This window comes from Hyalella azteca, unplaced genomic scaffold (genome assembly GCF_000764305.2).
Source record: "Hyalella azteca isolate HAZT.00-mixed unplaced genomic scaffold, Hazt_2.0.2 contig10602, whole genome shotgun sequence".
In the NCBI taxonomy this organism is placed as follows: domain Eukaryota; kingdom Metazoa; phylum Arthropoda; class Malacostraca; order Amphipoda; family Hyalellidae; genus Hyalella; species Hyalella azteca.
In genome coordinates, this window is record NW_025940635.1 from 50,897 (window position 1) to 74,733 (window position 23,837).

General features: G+C 37.9%; 3 protein-coding genes across 6 annotated transcripts; 1 reads left to right on the forward strand and 2 right to left on the reverse strand.

Annotated features, from left to right (window-relative positions):
* The first annotated feature begins 1,066 nt into the window (after nucleotides 1–1,066).
* On the forward strand, nucleotides 1,067–5,826 carry LOC108679684 (magnesium transporter NIPA2). The gene is made up of 3 exons (XM_018168382.2): nucleotides 1,067–1,450; nucleotides 3,376–3,573; nucleotides 4,047–5,826. Exons 1-3 carry the CDS (start codon nucleotides 1,244–1,246, stop codon nucleotides 4,929–4,931), a joined length of 1,290 nt encoding a protein of 429 aa, XP_018023871.1. The 5' UTR covers nucleotides 1,067–1,243; the 3' UTR covers nucleotides 4,932–5,826.
* LOC108679696 (magnesium transporter NIPA3) lies at nucleotides 4,973–8,075 on the reverse strand. Of its 2 annotated transcripts, XM_047882494.1 has the most exons (4): nucleotides 7,953–8,075; nucleotides 7,315–7,495; nucleotides 7,227–7,243; nucleotides 4,973–6,637 (listed from the first exon to the last, which is right to left on the reverse strand). In XM_047882494.1, the coding sequence occupies exons 1-4, from the start codon at nucleotides 8,046–8,048 to the stop codon at nucleotides 5,945–5,947; spliced, it is 987 nt and encodes a 328-aa protein (XP_047738450.1). In that variant the 5' UTR covers nucleotides 8,049–8,075; the 3' UTR covers nucleotides 4,973–5,944. The 2 variants fall into 2 exon arrangements, with proteins under 2 accessions (XP_047738450.1, XP_018023893.1); XM_018168404.2 differs by lacking the exon at nucleotides 7,227–7,243 and having other exon boundaries at nucleotides 7,298–7,495.
* Nucleotides 8,076–13,341: 5,266 nt separating this feature from the next.
* LOC108679665 lies at nucleotides 13,342–23,635 on the reverse strand. Of its 3 annotated transcripts, none has more exons than XM_018168372.2 (6): nucleotides 23,522–23,635; nucleotides 22,692–22,839; nucleotides 16,868–17,082; nucleotides 16,342–16,541; nucleotides 15,909–16,014; nucleotides 13,342–15,229 (listed from the first exon to the last, which is right to left on the reverse strand). In XM_018168372.2, the coding sequence occupies exons 2-6, from the start codon at nucleotides 22,733–22,735 to the stop codon at nucleotides 15,150–15,152; spliced, it is 645 nt and encodes a 214-aa protein (XP_018023861.1). In that variant the 5' UTR covers nucleotides 22,736–22,839; nucleotides 23,522–23,635; the 3' UTR covers nucleotides 13,342–15,149. The 3 variants fall into 3 exon arrangements, with proteins under 3 accessions (XP_018023861.1, XP_018023852.1, XP_018023844.1); XM_018168363.2 differs by having other exon boundaries at nucleotides 16,868–17,932; XM_018168355.2 differs by lacking the exon at nucleotides 22,692–22,839 and having other exon boundaries at nucleotides 16,868–17,932.
* Between the last annotated feature and the right edge of the window lie 202 nt (nucleotides 23,636–23,837).

The following is a 23,837-nucleotide window of genomic DNA, read 5'->3' on the forward strand; positions in this document are numbered from 1 at the left end:
TGCAAAAAATGTTATGATTTTTGCACCCATTTTATAGTTTGGAATTTTGATGATGGTCCCACATAATCAGTTATAGCGGAATATTCTTCGACACCTGCCCTATTCAGGACTCAGCAGAACAAAGTATTTGTTTGAATTTGTTAATGTTTTGCGTTACATATATTCCTCCTCAAATAAATAATCAGTTTAATTTTCCAGATTACTTGCGTCGTACTCGCTGTATACTTTTAGCCAAGATTTATCTTTTTATCATTGCCTATTATATATCGTGGTTTTATTGATCCTATATAAAAATAGATTTATGGTGGTATCGTGATAATGAATGTATTACGTAGTTAACATGTAGACACAACGCTACTATAGTTTCATCAGTATTTAATCGTGTTGCATCTCGTGACCTGTACCTTGCTTCCAGTGCTGCAATATCACATGCTTATTCTTCCTAAACATCAGCAATTATGAGCACGATAATAGAATAAATTTTTATTCCCTGTAAAAATAAAAAGATTCGGTTTTTAGATATTAGCTGACAAAAGCATTGTCGGCAGCCGGTGGGGGCAGTATATATAATAGAATAAATTTTTATTTAATTTAAAAATAAAAAGATTTAGTTTTCTAAAAATTAGCTGACAAAAGCATTATCGGTAGCCGGTGACCAAAATGATAACACACCAACCATGATTCATCAAGTTAAGTAATTATTCGATTTCGTGTTCCTTGATTACCAGATTCGTCGATACCGAAAATTAGTTCTTTTCTTGTACATATTCATTGGGGTTTGAACAACTGTTGTATCAATGTTGAAAATTAATTAGCCTTGTAGAAATTTCAAAGCATTTTACTGAAATTCCTTTATGGTCCACTTATGAAAATTGTTGATAGAAATTTTAAAACCGTCGCTACTGTAGTTTATACAGTATTAAATATGTTGGTACTCTAAAAGGTCTGATAAATTAATTGTATTAGCGCCTTATAATTATTTTCCATTTAATCTTAATTATCAAAGTATAATTGCTTTGCCTAATGCTTATCTTACCGACCAATAACATTTCGTTTCCTGTTTGCAGGGACCAGTAAGAAAGTGAATCGAGTGCAATCTGCTGAATAAAAAACAATTTAAATATATTTGTTACAAAAATTAAATCATCAAACATTTCTAAGATTCATCTTATGTAGGATGTTCATTCATCATATATTTGTGGTGACGTTGCGAAATCAAGAATTTTTATGTACCTGAGAGATTATGGGAGATTTTAAATCCACGGATTTGTTCATTGAAGAATTGAATAATTACTCATATTATGGACTACTGAACAGTACAAATGAGTATGACGGGCAAGAAGCCGCCACCACGCTCGAAACATCCATTGGACTTCTACTAGCTGTGTTAAGTAATGTTTTCCAGGGCTTCTCCATCGTCATCAGGAGGCGGGGACTCCAGAATAGCGCAGTGAGTAGCTTCGTAACTTGCAAACTATGATACGAGCATGTAAATTTTAGCGCATTTTCTCATTTATGGAAAAAAAGGCGTCATTGTGCTCGACATGTCCGTCCGTCCGTCCGTCTGTCTGTCTGTCTGTCCGTTACTTCACGTTTTCGTCGACGAGAAAATGCGCTCTCTGTCACTCACTGCAGTTACATTTTTTTAATTGGCCAAGATATCGCTAAATTACATTCAGTTTGTGTAATGGATAGTGGGAAGTCATGTTTCATTATGCAGTGGCATGGAAAGTAACCTAAGGCTACTGACGGGATAAGTTGCAATCTGCCTTGTAGCCTGTAGGTTGCAACAAAGGGCTACGGCTGAGCATAAAATAAACTTCCAAACTTATGATTTCAAAACAAAATTTTCATTTAATTTTCTTACTCTATGCGAGTACTATAGAATAATATTTCAGCGTTCACCTTCTACGTAACAGGATTTAAAAAGCTTGCCATTAATTTGAGATAATGTAATAAAAAAATATGGAATTTTTCACTTGGTAATAATACGCAGTTTAGTTTAAAAACATCGGCGAATATTTGAATAGGAGATAACGGGTAGGTTATTAGTTATACTAGCTTATCATTCTTCACCTCAGAGTAAATCCTGTTCAATGAGCAGTCGGAAGTCATTTAATTAATCCACAAAGAAGCTAAAATTTCAGGGAGAAATGATCGAAATGCAACGTTGATACCAATATTAAATTTATGCGTTTTATATTGCTACATCATAAGGCATTATCTGTTTTACACATCGCACCTGATAAGCGTTACAAAGCTCGGGATATATTATATAATTTCTTGTTATATATTTGTCATGGAGCGTAAAGAAAGGCTGGTGGCTCGTAAGTAGACTAAATACCTGGTAGTATAAGCACATGGGCTCTCTGTCACATCAAATGTATAATAAATTTATAAGCAGCCAAAAACGAAAAAAAGACAGAGCAAAATTTTATTCATAACAGCAAATCAATCAATGCAATATAAGTGACTCAACCATGTACATTTTTTCTTAATTTTCCATGTTTAATTATTATACAGTTGCGCCTAATTTTCAAGCCCAAAATTGGCTCGCGAAGCAAGTTTTCATATATATATAAACTTATTTTTTTATATATTTTCAATGAGAAGTTTAACCAGTGAAGAACTGGTATTATTATTTAGAACTGCAAACATTTCTAAATTCACTTAGGTGCTGTATATATGTCATAAAAACTGACCTTGCTAGCAGCGCACCTTGATAGTGAAGGATTATCATGCGATCCGAGATAACGCATTGTTTCGGGATTAGCGAGAATGTCAGGATAAGGTTTTGCTCCATAATTTCAAGGGCTTATGTGTTTACACGAAAAAGTTGTTCAATTATCGGGTTGGATTTCTTTCCGTCACTCTCACCATATACATACTTCTACGGTAACTTCACGATTAAATAAGGATTTTTTAAGAATTACTTCTATTTCATGAAATTGTAATTCCTTGCTATCTAAGACGTTGAAGCTGTGGCATCATTAGGCTCATTTTAGGGAGGCTTTAGCAGCCCTAAAATATTCTTCAGCCCCATAAATAATGAAAATGATGATAAATTCAATACATATACTGTGGCCTGTCTATAAGTTGAAATAAGTAATCATGAAGCCAGTCATTAATGACTTAAATAATTTAATAACTTCATTAAGCTATTAAATGTCATCATTATTTGATTACTTATTATTTTTTTACTTATTAATAAACTTCATTACGCTATTAAATTAATAACTTCATAAGCCCTTGTAGGTTTAGCCCCATTAAAGCCTATCTATCAAAGTCTATTAACTTTCTAACGATGACGTGTGATGTTATAACGCTTATTCCACATTATAATTATATTCCACATTATAAAGCTGCCCTCCACAGAGGGAGGGCGGCGCCCGCGCGTCGCAGGGAGGCTGCGGGTACTGGACGTCAGGCGTGTGGTGGGGCGGCACCGCGGCGCTGGCGCTGTCACAAACGCTGATCTTCGCCGCCCTCATCCTAGCCCCGGCCATCCTGGTGGCACCGGTCGGGGTGCTGCGGCTACTAGCCGCAACTGCTGCCTCCTCTTGGTTACTCAAGGTTAATAGGGATATAAATAAACAAATTTACTTTAAATGAATAGCAATTCATTTAAAAATCGATGTTATTAGACTTTGGGTGCATGTACAGTTACCTGTAATTGACTTCAGATTATCGGAAAGCTTTGTTTCGGACGACTTAGGAAATTCCTATTTTTCCTTCTTCCTAAATTCCTAAACTTCTTCATATTCCTTGTTTTTATGGCGAGTCAATACAGAGAACAGCTTCAACTTTCTCTTGAACAGAAATTAACATTTCTCAACGCGATTTTTGAAAATTTCTGCTCACGTAAAACATAAATAAACAAAACGCAAAGAGACGGAGAAATTAATCTAACGTTTTCACTTTGTCATGCAGAGTTTCAATCTTTTCACTGTAGCTTATCGGCATCAGTTGGCATTTAAATTTATTTTTTAACTATTCCCACAAAAAATACTATTAACATTCGTTGTAAAAGAATTGTATTTGTACAGGAAAAAATGCGAGGCTTCGGGTGGTTGGGCTGCTTGCTGGTGGTGTGTGGTTGCGTGATATTCATCATGAGCGCACCTAAGGAGCTGGACATCGCGTCCAATGAAGAATACAACGAGCTCTTCCTCTCGCCAAGTTTCCTGTCGTATATAGGTTTTATTTTCATCATGACCATAGTACTATTCATACTCGCTCCCAAGTACGGAGCTAGGTACATGATTCTCTATGTACTGATTGAAGGAGGCATGGGTACTCTGTCAATATGGCTCGCTAAAGGCGTTGGCATTGGGTTCTCGACACGATCTTTCTCGGAATGGATCCTCTGGGTAACGTTAATTATGCTCTTACTGTCTTTGGCTGTGCAGTTTTATGTTAACAATATCAGTGCAGATCTCTTTAATGCATCTCTAGTGATGTCGAGCTTGTACGTTACTTTAACGACTGGGGTTGTTCTAGGGACCGTGGTCTTTTTTCCATTGGAAGGGAAATTACGAATCGAAGACGGTGTCTTGATGATATTTGCTTTCATTGTCAATGTGATCGGCTTAGTAATCATGGTCAAAGGAAAAGACATCGATTTAAATGGAAGAACGGGAGATAAATTGATTATAGATCCAGAAAGGAGTTCTACCATAAATGTGAACACGGCTGGTTATGAAAATAGCGTTGAGCATTTCGATGGAATATACTCAGTGAATTCACCAAAGTTGGAAAGAAACGATAATGAATGTTGCGTAGAGAACGTCGATTGTACCATGAATATCAAAAACGCCACCGAAATGTGTGTAAGGCCACCGGAATATGGGTTCGAAATATGCCAGTCAGACGCGCGGGAACAAAATATTCTTCCTGGGGGCTGTCTAAACGGAGCATTTACGTCGCAATAAATAGCGGAAGTGTCAAAGAAAGATAATTTCACTACCCACCTTTTATTTTGGATCAGATCTTGTTCAACTCTGTGCACATATTACATTGAGATACAGAGCAGATCAAAATAATATATCTCCGTGGAACGTACAGGCATAAGTTTTTTCTCATTTGTCGAGTTGCGACGGCCTAACTGAAAGGAGGGGCATTTTCATCAACATCATATCATCAAGATCGATGATACCAAGGTTTGTAACATAGGCTAAAGTAGCTAACAACCAACAATAACCTTCAACTTTCGAACAGGGTAAACTGTATCACTACCGACACTACGTGATCACATGCGCAATTCTCAGTAAATTAATCAATGACTAAATTGCAGTGAACCCTATTTAAAAAATTGCCTAGCTTGCATTATGTAGTTTATTATGTAGCTTAGAAGCTTTTATTTATTCATTACGTGTATGCGTCAATGGTACTTCTACGTAGCGATTAAATTGTATTGTTTTAGGTTAACGCTTGTATATAGTTGAGTAATTCTTACTCGTTTCTTGACTATTACTCTCTACCTATAGCTAGGAATGTAATGGGTGATTACTTGCAACCGCATCACGTAGGAAGTAAAATTGTGTAGGCATGCGAGATATTTTCCAAATTTGTTGATTGTTAAAACTCAAGATACTTTGTGAGTTCTTGGGCTGTAACAGGTAAAATAAAACAAAAGACAAGCCATATACAAGAATAGTAAAGATATTGGTGAATAATAGTAGTAGGCCATCAGGTACTTGAAATTAATATACATTGTGCACATTATAATATTGTTAACTTGTTAACATATTTAATTTTACTGAAGTTAACTTCTGAATGCTATAAACACGAATTAACTCTGGATTTGAATATATTTTTCAACATTAAGAATCAATCTTAAAATCCCTTTTTAAAAACTCAACATTGGATGGATATCGTGCAATAAAGTTAGTTTTTGAACACAAAGTAACGTAACTGAAGAGGATAGGGTGGACCAACGAAGCGTTCAAGCGACATCAGTGGCTGCTTGTGAGATTATATCTTCATTGCTGGTGGTGATACTGCGAGAAGAATGGTTGGTTTCTTCTTCGTTTTTCTTAAGTACGATGTCTTTGAAGCTAAGAGGCATTTTTTTCCCAACAATCATAACAAACAATCCCACAATGATGCCCATAAAACTAAGGCCCATCAAGAATGCGTCCCGGACTTGTAGGACAATTTTGATTGGGAAGAGTACCGTTGAGCAAAGAATTGTCAAAGTTGAAAAAATAACATAATTCATCGCTGATATTTGTGACGAATCATACACATGAAGTGTTACATGCATGGCATATAGACCGAGCAGCGTCATTGCTACGAAAATCCCTAGAGCGACCCACATACTCCAAATGTTGAAGACGCCGTTCGTCGCGCACACCAAAAAGCCTTTGGAAAGCCATACACTCAGCGAAGCAATACCTCCCACTACCGGAGAGTAAATCAAGAAATGACTGCTGTTAAATTTCTTAGCCAAAATAATAGTGAGTAATGAACTTATTGTCACTGTAGATGTATATGAAATGAAACTAATTGATTTGAAAAGGTTATCAAACTCTTCGGCATCTTTCAAATCGATTTCTGAAGGAGCACATATGGAGAAGATAGCACAGCTTGTCATGACCATGATGCATCCCATCCAGCCGAACACGCAGAGCTTTTCCTGTGAATGAAATGGATTATCTCAGTAATTTTTAAACAAGTCATATAAATTCACTGAAAAAAATCGAATTGATAACGTCGATGCTAGCTGCAAGTAAACATCAGATCCTTACAAGCATTGAAAATTCGTTTGATTAGAATATCATATGAGGTCCCAGAATGTCTTTATACGGCCCGAATATTCAACGAAATAAACTGATTGACAGATTCTCAGACAGTTCTTGGTTCTCTATAATAACATGCATAAACTATAACATCTTCACACTGATTGAACAAATTATTTAGTGAGTTTCCCACTCAGTTGTGCGTTAGAGTTTACGGTATATATGGCTGCTCCCTAGCTGTTGACTTTTTATAATAGCTAAGTTAGTAAATAAGTAATCGCTCCGTTTTTTAGCATAAATTTGAATTTTGATTAGGAATATTCTATGAATAGGCGTGGTGACGAATCGTTATTTGATATTCTGCGTGTGATCTGTGGCACTCACTTTTGTTGTGAGGCTTCCTCTGATATTCTGTGAGCGGTCTGAGGCACTCACTTTCATTATGAAGCGTCCTCTGATATTCTGTGAGCGGTCTGAGGCACTCACTTTCATTATGAGGCGTCCTCTGATATTCAAATGCGTCCTCTGATATTCTGTGAGCGGTCTAAGGCACTCACTTTCATTATAATGCGTCCTCCTATGACGGCGCCCGCTATGCTGAGGACGGCCAGGGGCGCCACAACCACGGCGGGGGCGAAGATAAGAGAAATGCCCACGGCGCCCTGGGCTGCGAACATCAGAATCAATCCCGTCCACCATAAGCCCGACTTTAGGTGCCCAAGACCTCCTTCAGAGGCGGGGCGGCCGCCCATCATCTAGAAAAACGATGCATCAAAGTTGACGGAAATGTTAAACGCAAAATCGTATTTTTCGCGAAAATGCTCCGTGTTCCATTTTTAAAGACGTCGGGGATTTTGGAGCCTCAATAAAAATTGTGTCTCCTTCACAAAAAACGCGTTCGTTTGCAATCTATATATCGAAAAAAGACTGTTTTCATTGCATTAGGTTAATTTTGTGTTAGCAATGATCTTTTATTAAAAAATTTCGCCTCCCAATATTTATTTAATCGTGTTCCACCATCCTGAAAATTTATGCTTGTTCAGAGATATATCATCTTTAATCGAAACCCCTCATGAATGCTTTATTTATTCGTGTTCTACCACCCTAAAAATTTATGCTTGTTCAGAGATATTTCATCTCTAATCGAAACCCCTCATGAATGCGTAACAAAGAACATTTTACTCCACTGACGGAATGTAGCATGGTACTCACGGCCACATTTTTCAACGCCTTCTTTCTGATGCTGATGGAAATGCCACTAATAAGTTGGCACACCAAGCTGATGACGATGCCGATGAACACCGTCATTGGCGACTTATTTTGTGCGCTGCTGTCTTCTGTTGAGGCACAAGTCGAATTATTTAACCAGAGTAGAAAAATTATATTGATTGCCAAACTTGTTTCCATGACTATAGTTTTACTATAGGTTCATAGTTTATACAACTCTAAAAAATACCATGCATAGTTGTCTATATAGTTTATCTACTAGTCACGGTTGCCCAAATGCGGATCCATGGGCCTAAAAAACGTCAGTTCGTAGCTGGAATAACACTTCGTGTGACTTCCATTAATAAATCTTTATCTGCAGAGTGATAATTTGCCATTCCTGATTTAAATACAAAAATATTGCGGTTGTGAGTCAATATAAATTTTTACTTTGGATGAAAAACAGCTAGAAATTGATTACTTATATTATTATCAGTCTGCTTACATCGCAAGTTCACAAAGAATTTAAAAGCAAAGAAAACGGCAAGCAAATTTGCCATAGCGATATTGAAAACGTTTTGGAGTCCAGCTCCATCATCAGTTCGACAATATAAAAATGAATACATTCATTTTATAATTCAAAATGTTAAGTCAGAAATTAAATCCTAAAAAATACATAAAACTTAAAACAACCTTAAATCGAAATCAAGAGCCCGTGGAACACCACAGAGTCAAAGGAGACACGGGAAGATTAATATCTAAGATAAAACACTAGAACATTAAAGCCTAGCGATTCACTATTTCAAGAGGATAGAAACTGAACGCATTATTGAGACACATACACGTATCTTTTCGTGTCGACTATGACTCTGTGTTCCACGGGCTCTTGATTTCGATTTAAGGTTGTTTTGAGTTTTATGTATTTTTTAGGTTTTAATGTCTTATTTGGAATTTTGAATTATAAAATGATTGTTTTCCGTTTTTAGATTGCCGACTGATGACGGAGCTGGGCTCTGAAAAGTTTTCAATATCGAGATGGCGAATTTGCTTGGAGTTTTCTTCACTATTAAATTCCTTTGAAATTTGATTCATTAGTGAGAATATATGAGCTCCAGCAGCTTCCCGCAAAGTATATCGACTATAATTTCTAAAATATGCATTAATGCTAAACCTCATAAATGTTTGCGACTACTAAATTGGGTTTGTGAAACGTTTGCTCGAACGTCCTGGTCAGAGGAAGAATTTTATTTCACAAAAACCGAAATATATTTCATTCAAGTCAATTTTACAATGAATTAAGATAGTTTAAATGAATCGAAGTAGGAAGTTTTGTCAATATCGTGAAGTAATTTCTAGAAATTAATGGAACTGCTACAATTGTAGATTTGTTCTTCAAATTAACTGCTACATTTTAAATATAAATCAAACTAGATCACAACATCAAGAATAAAACACATCGATCATTAGCAATCATTGTTGACATTCCCCCCCCCCTCTATTACGAATTACAGCGACACTGTGATAAAATCATCTCAGAACCACTGTAAATGCTATAATTATGATAAATAGTTATTCTTTAACAGGATTGAAAACATTTCACAAATTCAGATGCGGGTTTCATGAGAGAATCACTGTTTCCCACACTACCAGTAGTCCCCGTAATTCCTCTTACACAGTTTTTGTTACGAAGTTTAACTTATCAAACAACATCGAGTAGGTTTAGAATGTGACCTAATCCGCTCACTGGCCGACAAGATCTGAACGGCAGGTGAGTTTCCACGACCAGCAAAGTTTGCTGCACATTTCGCCCGAGCTGCCTACGTTCAAGGCCACGAAGATTGTCTGGATATCATCGATCTGTGTGGTTGACGAAGTGTTACTTAGCCAATTATTTTAATAAGATATTTCATGTTTTCTGACTCTTAGTCATATATTCCATGTTTCTTAAGGCTTTTGCTAAGGGATCTATTGTTCTAGATGATTTGATGGATGCTTTTGAGACGAGAAGCAGGTCGGTTTAGGATTTAGTGTGGATTGAATTTTTTGCCGCTGCTGCAATTATCGCAAGAAGTTGGCAGCTCTCGAATCAATGGATAATCCACTCTCTAACTATAGTTTTCCTTCACAATGATCGATTTAAAATGAAAATTAATATCACTATTACTATTACCACCATGATTTCAACCTTAATATGTAATAATCGCTTTTGATGAATTTAGCTGTAATGATCGTTGATTTAACAAATAGAAAAGTGCTATTGTAAGAGAATTCAATTAAAAATTAAAAGGAAAGAAACTAACTGAACTGAAAGAACTAACTGTAAGATATGGTCAAAGAATTGGTTTTATCGTCGTAGCTGGCATCCCTCGTCCATCAAGTTTTTCACTTGCGACTGTAAAAAATTTGCCCGTGGTTTCTTCTGCATGAAGCTTAGGTTAGGGTTTCTCCAAATTATAAAGCAGCCACACGTGAAAAAAATTTCATGGAAGAAATATGTTTATTTCGCTTGTGGCCACGTCCAACACATAAATTTAGTGCTTACATATTTTTTCGCAAAACTCTTGAATCAACATGCAAAAACTCAACATGTTTCTGCCACACAATTTAGTTTTTGGTAATTTAAACGCTTCATGTTACTGTCAATTTCCTTGAAATTCACACAAAATAAAAAAATCAATGATTTCATTTTCAACACAAAGATGTCTTTATTATCAAATCTTCATTCAATAAGACTTCTGTATTTGTTTGCAAGCAACTTCGATGTGGCCATTTGGCACTTCGTTGTCCCGAAACATCGAATGACAACACAACACCAGTTTTATTCAATTCCAAGTAATCTAACACAATTACTATGAAAATCGACGAATAATTCGGTGAAATTATATCAGTTTATGACTTTCGTCAGTTATGGAAAGATCGGGTTCCAAAGGCCGGATTCCTTGTGAATCAAGTCACGAAAAGTTCAAGGATCGGCAACAGGCCATGGGCCTATTTCTTCAGCGCCGACGCTTCTATTCTATGAGAGATATCGCGGCAACAGACCTACTGGGGGAGCGCAGCCGTGCACCACAAATTTTGTGCACCAATAAGCCCTGAATCGAACGCCTTGGATCTCTCCAGACTTACACCAATCAGCCGTGCACCACTCGGCTTTGTCCTCCTCCGGCCTTGACCACCACCTGCCGTGCACCACCAGGCCGCGGATCGAAAATGACTTCCGGGCATCGTTAAATTACGTAATTTTACGTTCACCGCATCTGAGGTTAGGTTTCAGATAGCATAGTTCTGTTCCAAAATTTATCGTCCTTCGACAAGTGGTCGTTCGACCGAGGGCTGGTTCGAGTGTTCGACCCACGGCCTAGATACGGACGGCTTGAAGTGTTGAAGGCTACGTTCCGGAAGGCAGGAATCATGATGGTACATTACATCCAGGGCAGTAGTGGTCTTCGGCAGGCGACCCCCTACTGGTACTGGACGAGCTCCTGTAATGACCTATGTAACTCGGAACTGCCACGAGTTGAGTTCATCCAGCCAAGTTGAAACGCGCCAAGTCAACGTTAAACTGCTTAATAGCTTCAATAGCGTGTTTACTTTATGTTCTTTTTACCAGATATATTCGTTGCTATCATAGGTGGTGTGAAGAATTTTTGCTTCGAATAAGAGGCTATTGGACACAAATAAAATAGGAGTGTGGCCTTCGCTTGCGTGTTTCCAGTATCAATTCTTGCTTCATTTATTTTAAGCTGTTCATTAACTAATAACTCGTATGGTCACGACGATGATGAAACTTACATAACCTAGGAAATTTTAGAAAAGGAAAATCTCGTCGTAGTTTACATTTGATGCGATGTCCAACATTTTGAGCGCGCTCAACGATAAATATCAACAGCATTCCACTCAGGAGGCATTTTTATTTTATAGGTTAACTTCACATGGTGCAGGAAACCGCCATATTAGCAAGTAGAATTTTTCATTTTCTCCCCAAGCAATTTAGTCCAGAGGCACAAGCACACAGCTGTCGCACTGAACTATAGCTAGCCCCAGAGATATGCAGTGATATCTGTTATACATTCATCGCCATCAAATAAGAAATGTTGTGCGTCTCTTACAAGCTCACCTTGCAAGATCAAATGATCTCAAGAAGAAACCAATCGCATTTAGAACGCTTTTTAATCGAATTCCAAAGATATTGTCATTAAACGTGACTAAACTATTTTGAAAAGAAAATAAAACAGAAAGAATCCAGTGACTCTTTGACGACTTTGCCAACTCAAAGCAAGATTCAGATGAAAACGATTTTAATGACGATAACTCAGGGCAAAGTTTAGCTCTAGACACCAAGGTAATATGATGCTTGCCAGTCGTGGTCTGGTAGCCTATGAAACGTTAGCGTTTGTTACAGCAACAGGAAACGTTTGCGTTTGTTCCAGCAACAAGAAACGTTTGCATTTGTTACAGCAACAGGAAACGTTTGCATTTTAAAGCATAAGGAAACGTTTGTGTTTGTTACAGCAACAGGAAACGTTAGCGTTTGTTACAGCAACAGGAAACGTTTGCGTTTGTATCAGCAACAAGAAATGTTTGCATTTGTTACAGCAACAGGAAACGTTTGCATGTTACAGCATCAGGAAACGTTTGTGTTTGTTACAGCAACAGGGAAAGTTTGCGTTTGTTACAGCATCAGGAAACGTTTGCGTTTGTTTCAGTAACAGGACACGTTTGCGTTTGTTACAGCATTAGGAAACGTTTGCGTTTGTTAAAGCATCAAGAAACGTTTGCGTTTGTTTCAGCATTAGGAAACGTTTGCGTTTGTTAAAGCATCAAGAAACGTTTGCGTTTGTTAAAGCATCAAGAAACGTTTGCGTTTGTTACAGCATTAAGAAACGTTTGCGTTTGTTACAGCATCAAGAAACGTTTGCGTTTGTTTCAGCAACAGGAAACGTTTGCGTTTGTTACAGCGTCAGGAAATGTTTGCGTTTGTTGAAGCAACAGGAAACGTTTGCGTTTGTTAAAGCATCAGGAAACGTTTGTGTTTGTTACAGTAACAGTAAACGTTTACGTTTGTTTCAGCTACAGGAAACGTTTATTTGTTACTACAACAAGAAACGTTCGCGTTTGTACGAGTAGTGTTCTTCAAAGTTGCTCCCGAGTATGTAACACGTCTCATGCTTCTCTATGTTCTGATTGAAGGAGACAATGGTTCCTCCGAGTAACATGGGTAGTGCAAATCTCGTTTATGATCCAAACTCGAACGTTATTGTATCAAGAGTAGTTCTGGAGTCCGTCCTTTTTTTCATATTAAAAGGAAAATTATGCATCGAAAACGCCATCTTGATATACTAGGCATTTATTGTAAATAATTCGCTTGGTTATCAACAAAAAAAATCTTGGTTACCACGAACAAAAAATATTTTGCAGCAAATACAAACTCAATATACTAAATAAACTGGCGCACGCTAGAAATAAACGGAACTGATTGATATAGATTAATCGAAAATATCGTCCATTATGCCGAGAACAGCAATACGGGCATCCTTGTAACTTGAGCGTCTGACTCTAAGTACTTAATATGGGCAATGGAGCATCAATGACTGAAACAAAATATATTGATGAGAGGTAAATCAACCCTGTTATCAGGAACACTGAATTATAAATTCTACAGATATGAACCAAATGCGCTGGTTATAGATTTTATTTTTTCCACCTAACAGGTTATGGGTATCTTTCTCCACACCGACACTCCTTTTCAATAAGTATAACATCTTGGCCGTGGCGTTTTCCTTGCTAGGAAATGTCTTTACCACTTGAAAATTGGTAAGGATCTCAATAAAGCTCCAACTTTCTGTGAAATGACGTCGTTCAATAAGGAGCGATTAGCTCATATTTAGCTTGATTCAAAACTATACAAGTTCCACATCTTTCCAGAAATTGATATAGTTTCCACTAGTTTCCACGGTAACCTCACTGTTGAACATTAGTGGTTCAAAGGTTTAGTTTTACTAAGAGCATAAATGATTATTTCAACAGCATGTGCTCGAATATAATTACCTCGATTATTTTTTACGAAACCATAATACTTTTAGCAAACAAAATATTACCAAAATACAACATAACTCAATAAGAATACAAAGTACATTAGCATTGAGTAGTCTCATAATTTAATTAAAAATTACAATCTATTATATTATTAAAATCATTTTATTCTTTTCCGTCAGCGCTAATGCCAAGCTAGTGATAACGTCAAATTTCTTAGACGAAAATCGCAATAAAGAAATAAGAGAGAAAACGAAAGTAATTTTCACGATTTAACCAATTTTCATTGCTGGTTCAAGATGTGTGAGAGGCTCAACAATGCAGTGCAAAAATGAAAAAAAATACAACTGTTCATCCAAGGTGCCATATCTCACGATGAAAAACATCAGTTGCAATGTCAAGTATATCTTTCAGAAGTGACGACCGCCTATCTTGAAAGTAGTCAATCCCGTTCGCGCACAAATGTTGTTAGTCCTTGGTAGCAAATTATAATACAATATCAGATATGTACTCATAGTGATTTCTAACGATGCCACTCTAAAAATGGAAATGTCGATTGGGTTTAGAAAACCTAACTTATTTCACAGAGTAATCTTAGACATATCCATGGTCTCCATTTATTTTACTCGAGAAAAAGAAATAAGAGATCTATATCTTTGCAAATAAAATTTCATATGGATTATTCTGAGAAGTGGAAAGTTTAGATACAATCGCAAGCATTTGCTTTATGTAACACACAAACTCGAACTGGATAAGTCTTTCACTGGTCGCACTGCCGAGTCTTAAAGCAATTGAGATAAAATATGATGCATCACTGACAAGTCGAAGAAGTTCTAACATGTGGAACGCTCTGATGTAAGCAAGAAAAAGAGCTGTCAGAATTTCAGATATGTAGGTAGATAGAGGACAGTTTCAATGTCTAAATGATTTTAAGGCAGGTTAATCGGAAGACTAAGTGGATAAATCAGTAGTTAATTAGGAATTCTTGTTTGGTGGCTAAAAAAGTCGGCCTGAGGCATCATAAAATCCCATAGCTTTGAACTCATCTATTCATTTAAAAATATCTTACTATGACTATATAAATTTGCACACTTGACGAAAAATAAATTTGGACAAATAAGCTCGTAAAAATGAAGGCAATAAGTTCAACGTAATACATTAGAGATTTGGCTAATTTTGCGAGCCAAACAGCATGATGCAGATGAGGAGCTCGGAGCAATCTTCATCCACGTTCAGGGCAATGGTAACACCTGCTCATAGAGGTAACAACGTAAATAAAGATATTATAAAACCGTAAGATTACTTAATAAAGCCATGGTCCATAGCACCTATGCATTTTGAAACAGTAAAAAGCTAAAATGGTTATGAAGCTCCATAATCTTTGCAATTACGAGTGTATAGCACTCGTAATGGTTGCCAATGCAATCGATCTTCGAGATCTGTATGACGTATGAGTCATCATGAAGGCTCCTGGGATAATCAAAGTGCCACAAGTTCTCTTGAGTGGGACAAACATTTCAATGAGAAAACAGACGTAACTATCGAAAATTTCCAACAAATGAACCAAATATTTTTTACATAAGATGTGACTCGGAAAGATTTCTTAGTTATGTTTCTCTGATATAAAGTCGAATGATACTCATCGTAACTGCATTTAGCAATATTAAAGATTCTGTCACACGCGGCACAACATGACAAGCACGAATAATTTAGTCTACAAAAAATTAGAAATTAGCAGCTGGAGAGCTATAAAAGCATAGTACTGTTAAATTGAAACATTCAGTTTTAGTTAGACATGTTGCTGGATGTGCCACATTGAGCATCATACAAATTGAGATAATAATAAGATAAATACTATAGTTTGAATAGGAATACATTTATTCATACACAAAAAAATATTGAGTAACTACACCGAAAACATGATTTTACCTTTTTTAGCTTCGTTCTGAATGCCAGCGACAAGAGTAGAAGCAAACATGCAAGCTCCGTCGATGACAATCGAGCTCTGTCCTGACCCCTTCAGAGTCAACAGTGTCTGCAACGTTAATTTATGTTAAGAAATTGGCCGCATGAAATTTGTCCAAAATAATTGCGAGAAAACGACAAATGCCAATGAAGGTTTAATTACTTTAATATTTCTGATCATTGGGTGATTGTTTAATCTAGGGAATATTGATTTCTTAACACGCAAGGCATATAAAACCCTCATAAAAGATTTGACTGAATTTGGCGCTTCATCATTTAAAATGTGGTGAAAATTGTTTTACATATGCAAGCATCACGTTCTTTTAATTTACCAACATGGTTATTTTTCTAATGTTCACAAAAAAGTAGATTCATTAACAAAAGGAAATGCACTTGCCGTGTCTGCAGGAGTAGTGAATGCAACGTAGCCTTTCTTGAGACAAAGGAAGAAGGTCTCTATGTTTCCACTGGCGGCGCCTTTTGCAATATAAAAATCACGAGACGTGGCAGGCTGCATGACATCGCGCCCCAGTGGGTAAAATTTGAGGTTCTTGCCATCATTTAACAGATTTCTCAAGTGCTTTATCCCTTCACTTTCTGTACAGATTATTAAACACATTAGATGCGAGTCATTTTTCATTTCCAATCGGCACTTACCAAACCTTAATGTTAATGATATTGAGCTTTTTTTAACTGGATTTAATAAATCAGTGGCATACCTTTAAAGAGGAAGTTAACTTAATTCCTAACTTGAATTCATATTTATATTTTAGAAATGTTTTCAAATACAAATAAGAAATTATATATTACCAATTAAAAATAGTTGCTATTATCATGCACAGTGAACATCTAAATAAACTTTAAACTTGATGACTTTTCTATTGCAGAGAACAAAGGCTTATGGCATTCACAGAAAAACTGACCAGAATCTGTTCTTGAATCACTTGAACTTGGGTTTTGTTCAATATTTTTGCTTGGCCCAGCAACTAGGAAGTTCATAAGCTGATCGACTTTGTCAGCAGCAGTTTTAGACAACTCATTCTGTGGTGAAGTAACAGCAGCAGCAACAGTTTCAGACAACACATTCTCTGTTGAAGCAGCAACTTCAGTCTGTAGTGGTGCTTCACGAGCTGAAGACCTGGTATTGTAAAGAATTGGGGAGTGAGGTAAGCCTGAGCTTTCAATATCAGTAGAATGGTGGCCATGTACAGATTCTTTTGCATCTGCACCTGTCTTATTTATGTTTTCATTTGAACAGTCAGCAAAATCAGATACCAGTGTAGTTTTGCTTAACTCCCCTGATTGACTGGATTTAGTCATAGATGGATGTATTGAGCTTCTGTCTGGTATTTCTGTTTGTGACTCAGATCTGCCTTTAACTTTGGACACATCAGACAATTTTTTGTCAACTGAAGTTTTTTTAGTCCTGACCCTCATATGGTGAGGAATTTCTTCAGAAATTTTGGAATGCTCCATTGAATAAGTTTTCTGATGACTCGATTGAAAATTACTTTCTAAAGAAGGTTTTCTAGATTTTCTGGACATATTAATAGCAGATAGGAGTGGTAAGCTTCTTGTTCTTAATTCAGAAAAATTCTTGGAGGTTTTAAAATTGGTTTCCTGAGATGCAGTCTTGTTCAATAAAGACTGCCCAGCAAAGAGAGATCGTTTTCTACTTGACTTGACAGGTTTTGGCTGCATTTTTGTTTTTATGCGATTGGCTTGGATTTTTATGTTACTGGAATCAGATTTTGAAATGAAGTTTGTTTTTGGGATCTTTTTCTGAGGAAAGAATATGGAAGAAGAATTCTTCTCAATATCTGAATCAGCCGATTCTTGGCCTTGTAAGATGATGGTACGTTCACCAGGGATATCCTTTACGACAGCAGCCACACTTCCATTATCAGTCTCCACAGAAACTATTCTCTCAAAGTCCCAATAACTGAGAACTTTAGTTCGGAATCTCTTGGACCGTCGGCAGTTCATATCTGTAGACACAATTAATTACTCAACTTTATTATGATACAAAATCAGACCTAATTCAGATACATAATTATTTCTTTTGCAAGAATTGAATGCAAACAATAGGCATAACATAGAATTTACTCAAAATTATTTATATAAAATGAAGGTTCAGAAAAATACTTCATAACTTGAGTTACTAAAATTACTAATATATTGTCAAACAGAGTAACAAGGAATGGGCGCAGTAAATTGGGAGTCGGGACAGTCTTTTGCCATGCATAAAAATGTCACAGCAGAAAAACTAATTGAACTATTGCCATGGTAAAAATACCGTAGTTGCATAAACCTCAACATTTTTATTATCTATGTAGCACAACGGAAGTTAAGAGATCATACATTTACTAGCTCTAAAAAATCCCTGAAAAAAATGTCAACAAGTGATATTTTGAAAACCTAATTCTACTAAGGTCTGTAGTGAAAAATTGTTATATTAAAAAATTTTGCTTGAAAAAAAGTTGCAGACAGGTATCAGCTTCAAAACTTCATTGATGGAATTTTCATGCCTCAATTCAAAACAAAATGACGGCTATTTCCACACAACAGGGTAATAAGGGACACCCACTGGGGTAATAAGGGAAACCCCCACAAACACATTTGCAGTAAAACCTTGGTTAGCAAAGGCTCCAGTTAAAAGAAAAAAAAATTCATGGTAAGAAGTTATTAACAAAAAAATGTTTCTTCCCTTGTTAGTACAGGGTGCGTATTGGTATTTAGAAAAAAAAATTTCCTGTCTTTTCCATGACAATCCATGACCATCAATATAATTTTCAAAGACTCATATATGACAGGTTTGGCAAGACTGAAACACTAACAGTGCATATTCTATCATCTCCTACAATTGATAAATAGCTAATGTGTAGGTGCATAGAGCAGGCAGACACAGAGCAACAAAAATGACACATAGCTGAAAATCAAGCCCACAATGGTATTATTTTGAATTTAATAGTGTCAAATGAGAACAAATATTGAGTAATGCACACAAGGTTGTACATGAAAATGTCAATACAGTTCAGAACACTCTTCAACACCTCTACCCTAACATTAAACTGGCAGTCATTTCATCACCTTTTTCTTTAATGTTCAGTTCATGAGTGTCTAGCTTTGTTTTCAAAGATTGCCTCGTGGCGTTGAACTTTGCGATAATTTTCAGATCACCCTTTCTCTCCACTGCTGTTGCATATTCATCTGTTGCTTGCTCAAGCGCCTAGATGCCCTCCTCCATACGCCTTTTCTTTTTCTTCAGTTCATCTAGATCATCCAACAAAGCCTACCTCTTCTGGGTTTTCTGGGCCTTAGCATTCTGCTCTTTCTCTTCTGCCAAATAAGTAGGTTTTGTAGGCTGTTTCAGCACTGCCAGCTGCAAGCAGCATCTTCTTGGTGATGGTCATCTTGTCCAGGCCACCAGCATGTACAACCTGATCAACCACATCACGCAGAGCAACCACCATTTGCTCTTTCATGTTTGTGTCATGATTTCTTGTTGAACAAGAACCCTCTTTCAACTGTGGTTTGGCTTTGAGACAGGAGCATGAGCATCTGCACTACATTCCAAAGCTTTTTGTAGGTGCTCTTTGACAGAATGGCATGCCAAAAAGTGTCCAGTCAATCAGAAATTGAAAATGCTTGAAACTGTGCATTCAGTTCACTGCAATGTTGTGATTCATCTCTAAAACTGCACATCTCATTGCACAACACCATCCACGTACGTATGTACGTACATTCACCACAATGTAGCCTACCTGGAGAAAACTCAGCATATCAGAACTCTAGCACAAGTAGATAGGCACACGGAACTACAGGCATTTCACATCCCGACAGGTCACAAAAAACACATTACCCTCATCAACATATACATTCCTCCAGAACACTCACCGGGTCTACTGGCCCGCTACACTCCCACACTCCATGCATTAAACACACTACCAGACCTGATCCTTGGAGGAGACTTCAACGCAAAGCATCCAGACTGGTATAACCCACAAGACACTACTGCTCGAGGGGTAGAGATCTGTAACCAACTAGACCTGCTCTTCATCCTAAACAATACACTCACTCCCACGCACATACCACATCAGGCCCTATATAGATCCACCTCCCCAGATATCACCTTCTGCTCCCCATCACTATCACACAGGATTTCCTGGAGAGCAGAAACAGACCTCACATCTGACCACTTACCCATTATCATCACACTGCCTTCCACCAAAGGCACCAACTTCCACACATCACAAACCATTTGCAACTACAACAGAAGCTCCTGGGAAGAATTCACCAGGGAAACGGAGGTCCGCTTCCAGGAGCTGAACACAAAACCCATTACCAACATCGACCACACCCTCACCCACTTCAACACCATCATCGAACACGCAACAACCTACAATGCACACCAACACCACACTCACAGGCAACTACAGACCACATCCACGAACTGAATGAACAAATCAAGACCTCTATAAGGAACAGACAGAAGCAACGCTGGGGAGAGTTCGTGGTGACACTAGACCACAGGACAGATTCCTCCAAACTATATAGAACAATCCGCAGCCTCACTAACTCCAACAGTGGACTCACCCCATCTCATTTGGCAATTACCTCCTCAGATACCATCCCTTCCTGCAAACAACAGTCCAACATATTGATAAATTATTATGCCACCATCAGTCACCTACCCAAGCACAGGGCAGACAGACAAATTTACAGGTGCAAACACAAATTTCCATTAGCAAATAACTACATCCTAGCCACAGCATCAGACACCTTACGCGTCATAAAACAGCTCAAAAATTCTTCAGCCATGGGGCCAGTTAACATCTCAAACATTCATCTGAAACACCTCGGCCCGCATGGTATCACCACTCTCACAAATATAGCCAACTATTCTTTTGCCAACTGCATCATACCCTCAATCTGGAAAACCGGCAAAATCATAACTCTCCTGAAACCGAACAACCGAGGCAGCCTCCTACAGGCCCATTACACTCCTCTGCACACCATCCAAAGTTGTAGAGCGCCTCATACTCTCCATAACCACGCCTCACATTCCCCTCTCACCCACACAACACAGTTACAGAACCCATCACTCCACCACCAAACTCCTCACTAACCTCACACAACATATACAAGATGGCATTAACTCCAAGCGACCTGCACATCGCACACTTCTGATCACAATCGACATTAGCAAAGCATTTGATGCCATCCCACGTTTCCCACTCACAGACAAAATCTATAAAACAGCACTACATAACAACACAAACGTTGGCTTGCCAACTATTTAACAGGCAGACAGTCATTCGTTCACTACAATAGCATATCATCAAACACAAAAAACATACCGAACGGAGTACCCCAAGGATCAGTCCTCTCACCAACACTTTTCAACCTTTACATGCATGACATTCCAGCACCACCAGACAACATTCACATTTTGTCTTACGCAGACGACATCACAATTACATCAACACACACCAATGCTAACACATGCTCTACACAAGTACAACCTTACATCACACAACTAGAGGGCTGGCTAGCATGCAACAGACTCAAAGTAGCCCCCACCAAATCAACAAGCACACTATTAACAGCCACACAAAGGAGCATCAGCACAGACCCACAGTCACTCTAAACAACACCATCATACCACACACACATGAAACCAAGATCCTAGGTGTCACTTACAACACTTCTATGTCTTTTGGGCCACACATACAGGACATCAAAACAAAATGCAGACCTAGGCTAAACACACTCAGAGCCCTTACAGGAACAACATTCGGACAGAACAAAGAAACTCTCACACTAGTGTACAAACAATACATACGCTCAGTGCTGGACTATGCAAGTCCAGCCTGGGCACCCATAATTTCACCCACACTTCACAAACACCTACAAACCATACAAAACACAGCCCTCAGAATCACAATTGGCAGCACCCAAACCACACCATCCAGTCACGTCCATGCAGAAATCAAAGTCCTCTCTATGAAAGAACACCTAGACATGAGAGGCGCCCAATTCCTTGCATCAGCACTCCACAATCCCCTCAGTCCCTGCCATTACTTTCAGTACCTACCCCCCACACCCAGACATATTGCCAACACTCCATACAACCACTATCTCACAATAATTAATTCCATACCTCCGCCCACAGACCCAGCCACCTTCATTAAACACATACACACACACCTAACCCGGAACACATTCTTAAATCTACCAATCAACAGCATCATTGATGACATACCACCAGACATCAGCCATACAGAACAGCAGTTGAGCCGTGCAGACAGGGTGCACCTAAGTAGACTCCGCTGCGGTCACCATTCCTTGCTAAACTCTTACAAACACCGCCTGGACAGCACTCAAACGGACCTGTGCCCCCAATGTCAAGCACTCCCCCACACCGTCAAGCATCTTCTGCTCGAGTGCCCGGAGCTGGCAGCACCCAGGCTCCGGGCAGGCATAACATACATCGTGCAGTTATGGTCCGAGCCGGCTCGGGTGGCAGCTTTCCTGCGCGGCGCGGGCTTCCTGGCGTGACTGGGGCTTGGGGAACATCAAAAACAACAACAACACCATCCACATTTGTGTTAGGGAATCTCTTGGCATCAACAAGCAAAGTGAGACAGTTCTTCAACTGTGTCTGGTCAACTTCCCACTTCCCAACAGTCCTTTTTGATGAAGACTTTTGGCACCAGCCATCTCAGGTTCCTACCAAGGCCATACCTGATAGGGCTCTTGTCCAGTAGCTTTTGGACTACAGCCTGCATGAAGTCCCACGCTCATGTCTTGAAAGTGAGAACTTGCAGTGCACTTGCCTTTTTGTCTGCAAGCTGTTTTTTATCACGATCCTGGCCATGCAACCAACATCAACCTTATTGAGGGAAATCAAAATGCCTTTTGTTCCATGACTTTCCATGACCTGAAATGAAATCCAATAACTTTCTAGGCCTGGAAAACAAATAATAAAATTCCATGACTTTCCAGATTTTTCATAACCAGTACGCACCCTGTTATTACCCTCATTTGATGATATTGCCTCATTTAATAAATCGTACAATAAACATGATAGATTCATACTAATACTGCAATGGCAACTATACCTGGAATATCATGCCAAGAATACTCTTGACTTGAAAAAAATATGCTAAATAGCATATCTAACACATTGAATGCAAGTTCCAAAACTGCCAACTGCCTGCTGGTGCAATTATGTTTGGGTTCTAGTTGAACCTTCCATTTTAAAAACATAAATTTGATTTTTCTGGTATTCATATAAGATAGTTAAACATATGTTCTATTATTTCAAATCTTTATACTTTTTTATCAACACAATGTGGTAAAAATAGCAATAATACCAAATTATGGGGTTACTTCAAATATTCTGTACCAATTTTTCAAATGACTTGCCCATGGGTTGTCTGGCAGCAGATGGAAATCAGCAATGACCCACTGATGGGTTTTATTTCACTCAATGTGTTAACAAATAACCCTTGTGAAATGGATGATGCTAATAAATACAATGTGACAAAAATCATTGAGCTACCCAAACATACCTTCTGATGCCATTGAATTGGATGGATATTTCACAGTTGATTCACGTAAATAATCAACAGTTGATTTAAGTAAATGATTTACTTAAAATGATGATTCAAAGAAATTTAAAATCTGAAAAAAGGAAAAAAAAATTTAGGTCATTTCTTTTTTGAGACAAACAGATAAAAAAAGTAGGACTGAAATGTACACATATACAAGTAATTTTACATACTTTTGAAGTGTTAACACTCTACAGCCAGCTGGCTATAAACTTATGGTATAATTTGGATTTATGGTTGGCATTGGTTGCATTCTAAATGGCCATGCACCTATGTA

Bases quoted from the DNA above. Each gene is read 5' to 3' on its own strand.
- LOC108679684 (XM_018168382.2), top strand. From the start codon at position 1,244: ATGGGAGATTTTAAATCCACGGATTTGTTCATTGAAGAATTGAATAAT. The intron at 1,451-3,375 runs GTGAGTAGCTTC...TGCCCTCCACAG, and splicing joins GGGGACTCCAGAATAGCGCA to AGGGAGGGCGGCGCCCGCGC. The intron at 3,574-4,046 runs GTTAATAGGGAT...GTATTTGTACAG, and splicing joins CCTCCTCTTGGTTACTCAAG to GAAAAAATGCGAGGCTTCGG.
- LOC108679696 (XM_047882494.1), bottom strand. From the start codon at position 8,048: ATGACGGTGTTCATCGGCATCGTCATCAGCTTGGTGTGCCAACTTATT. The intron at 7,496-7,952 runs GTGAGTACCATG...TCGTTTTTCTAG, and splicing joins AGGCGTTGAAAAATGTGGCC to ATGATGGGCGGCCGCCCCGC.
- LOC108679665 (XM_018168355.2), bottom strand. The intron at 16,015-16,341 runs GCAAGTGCATTT...TTAACGTTGCAG, and splicing joins TCACTACTCCTGCAGACACG to ACACTGTTGACTCTGAAGGG. The intron at 15,230-15,908 runs GTAAAATCATGT...CTCTATGAGCAG, and splicing joins TCAGAACGAAGCTAAAAAAG to GTGTTACCATTGCCCTGAAC.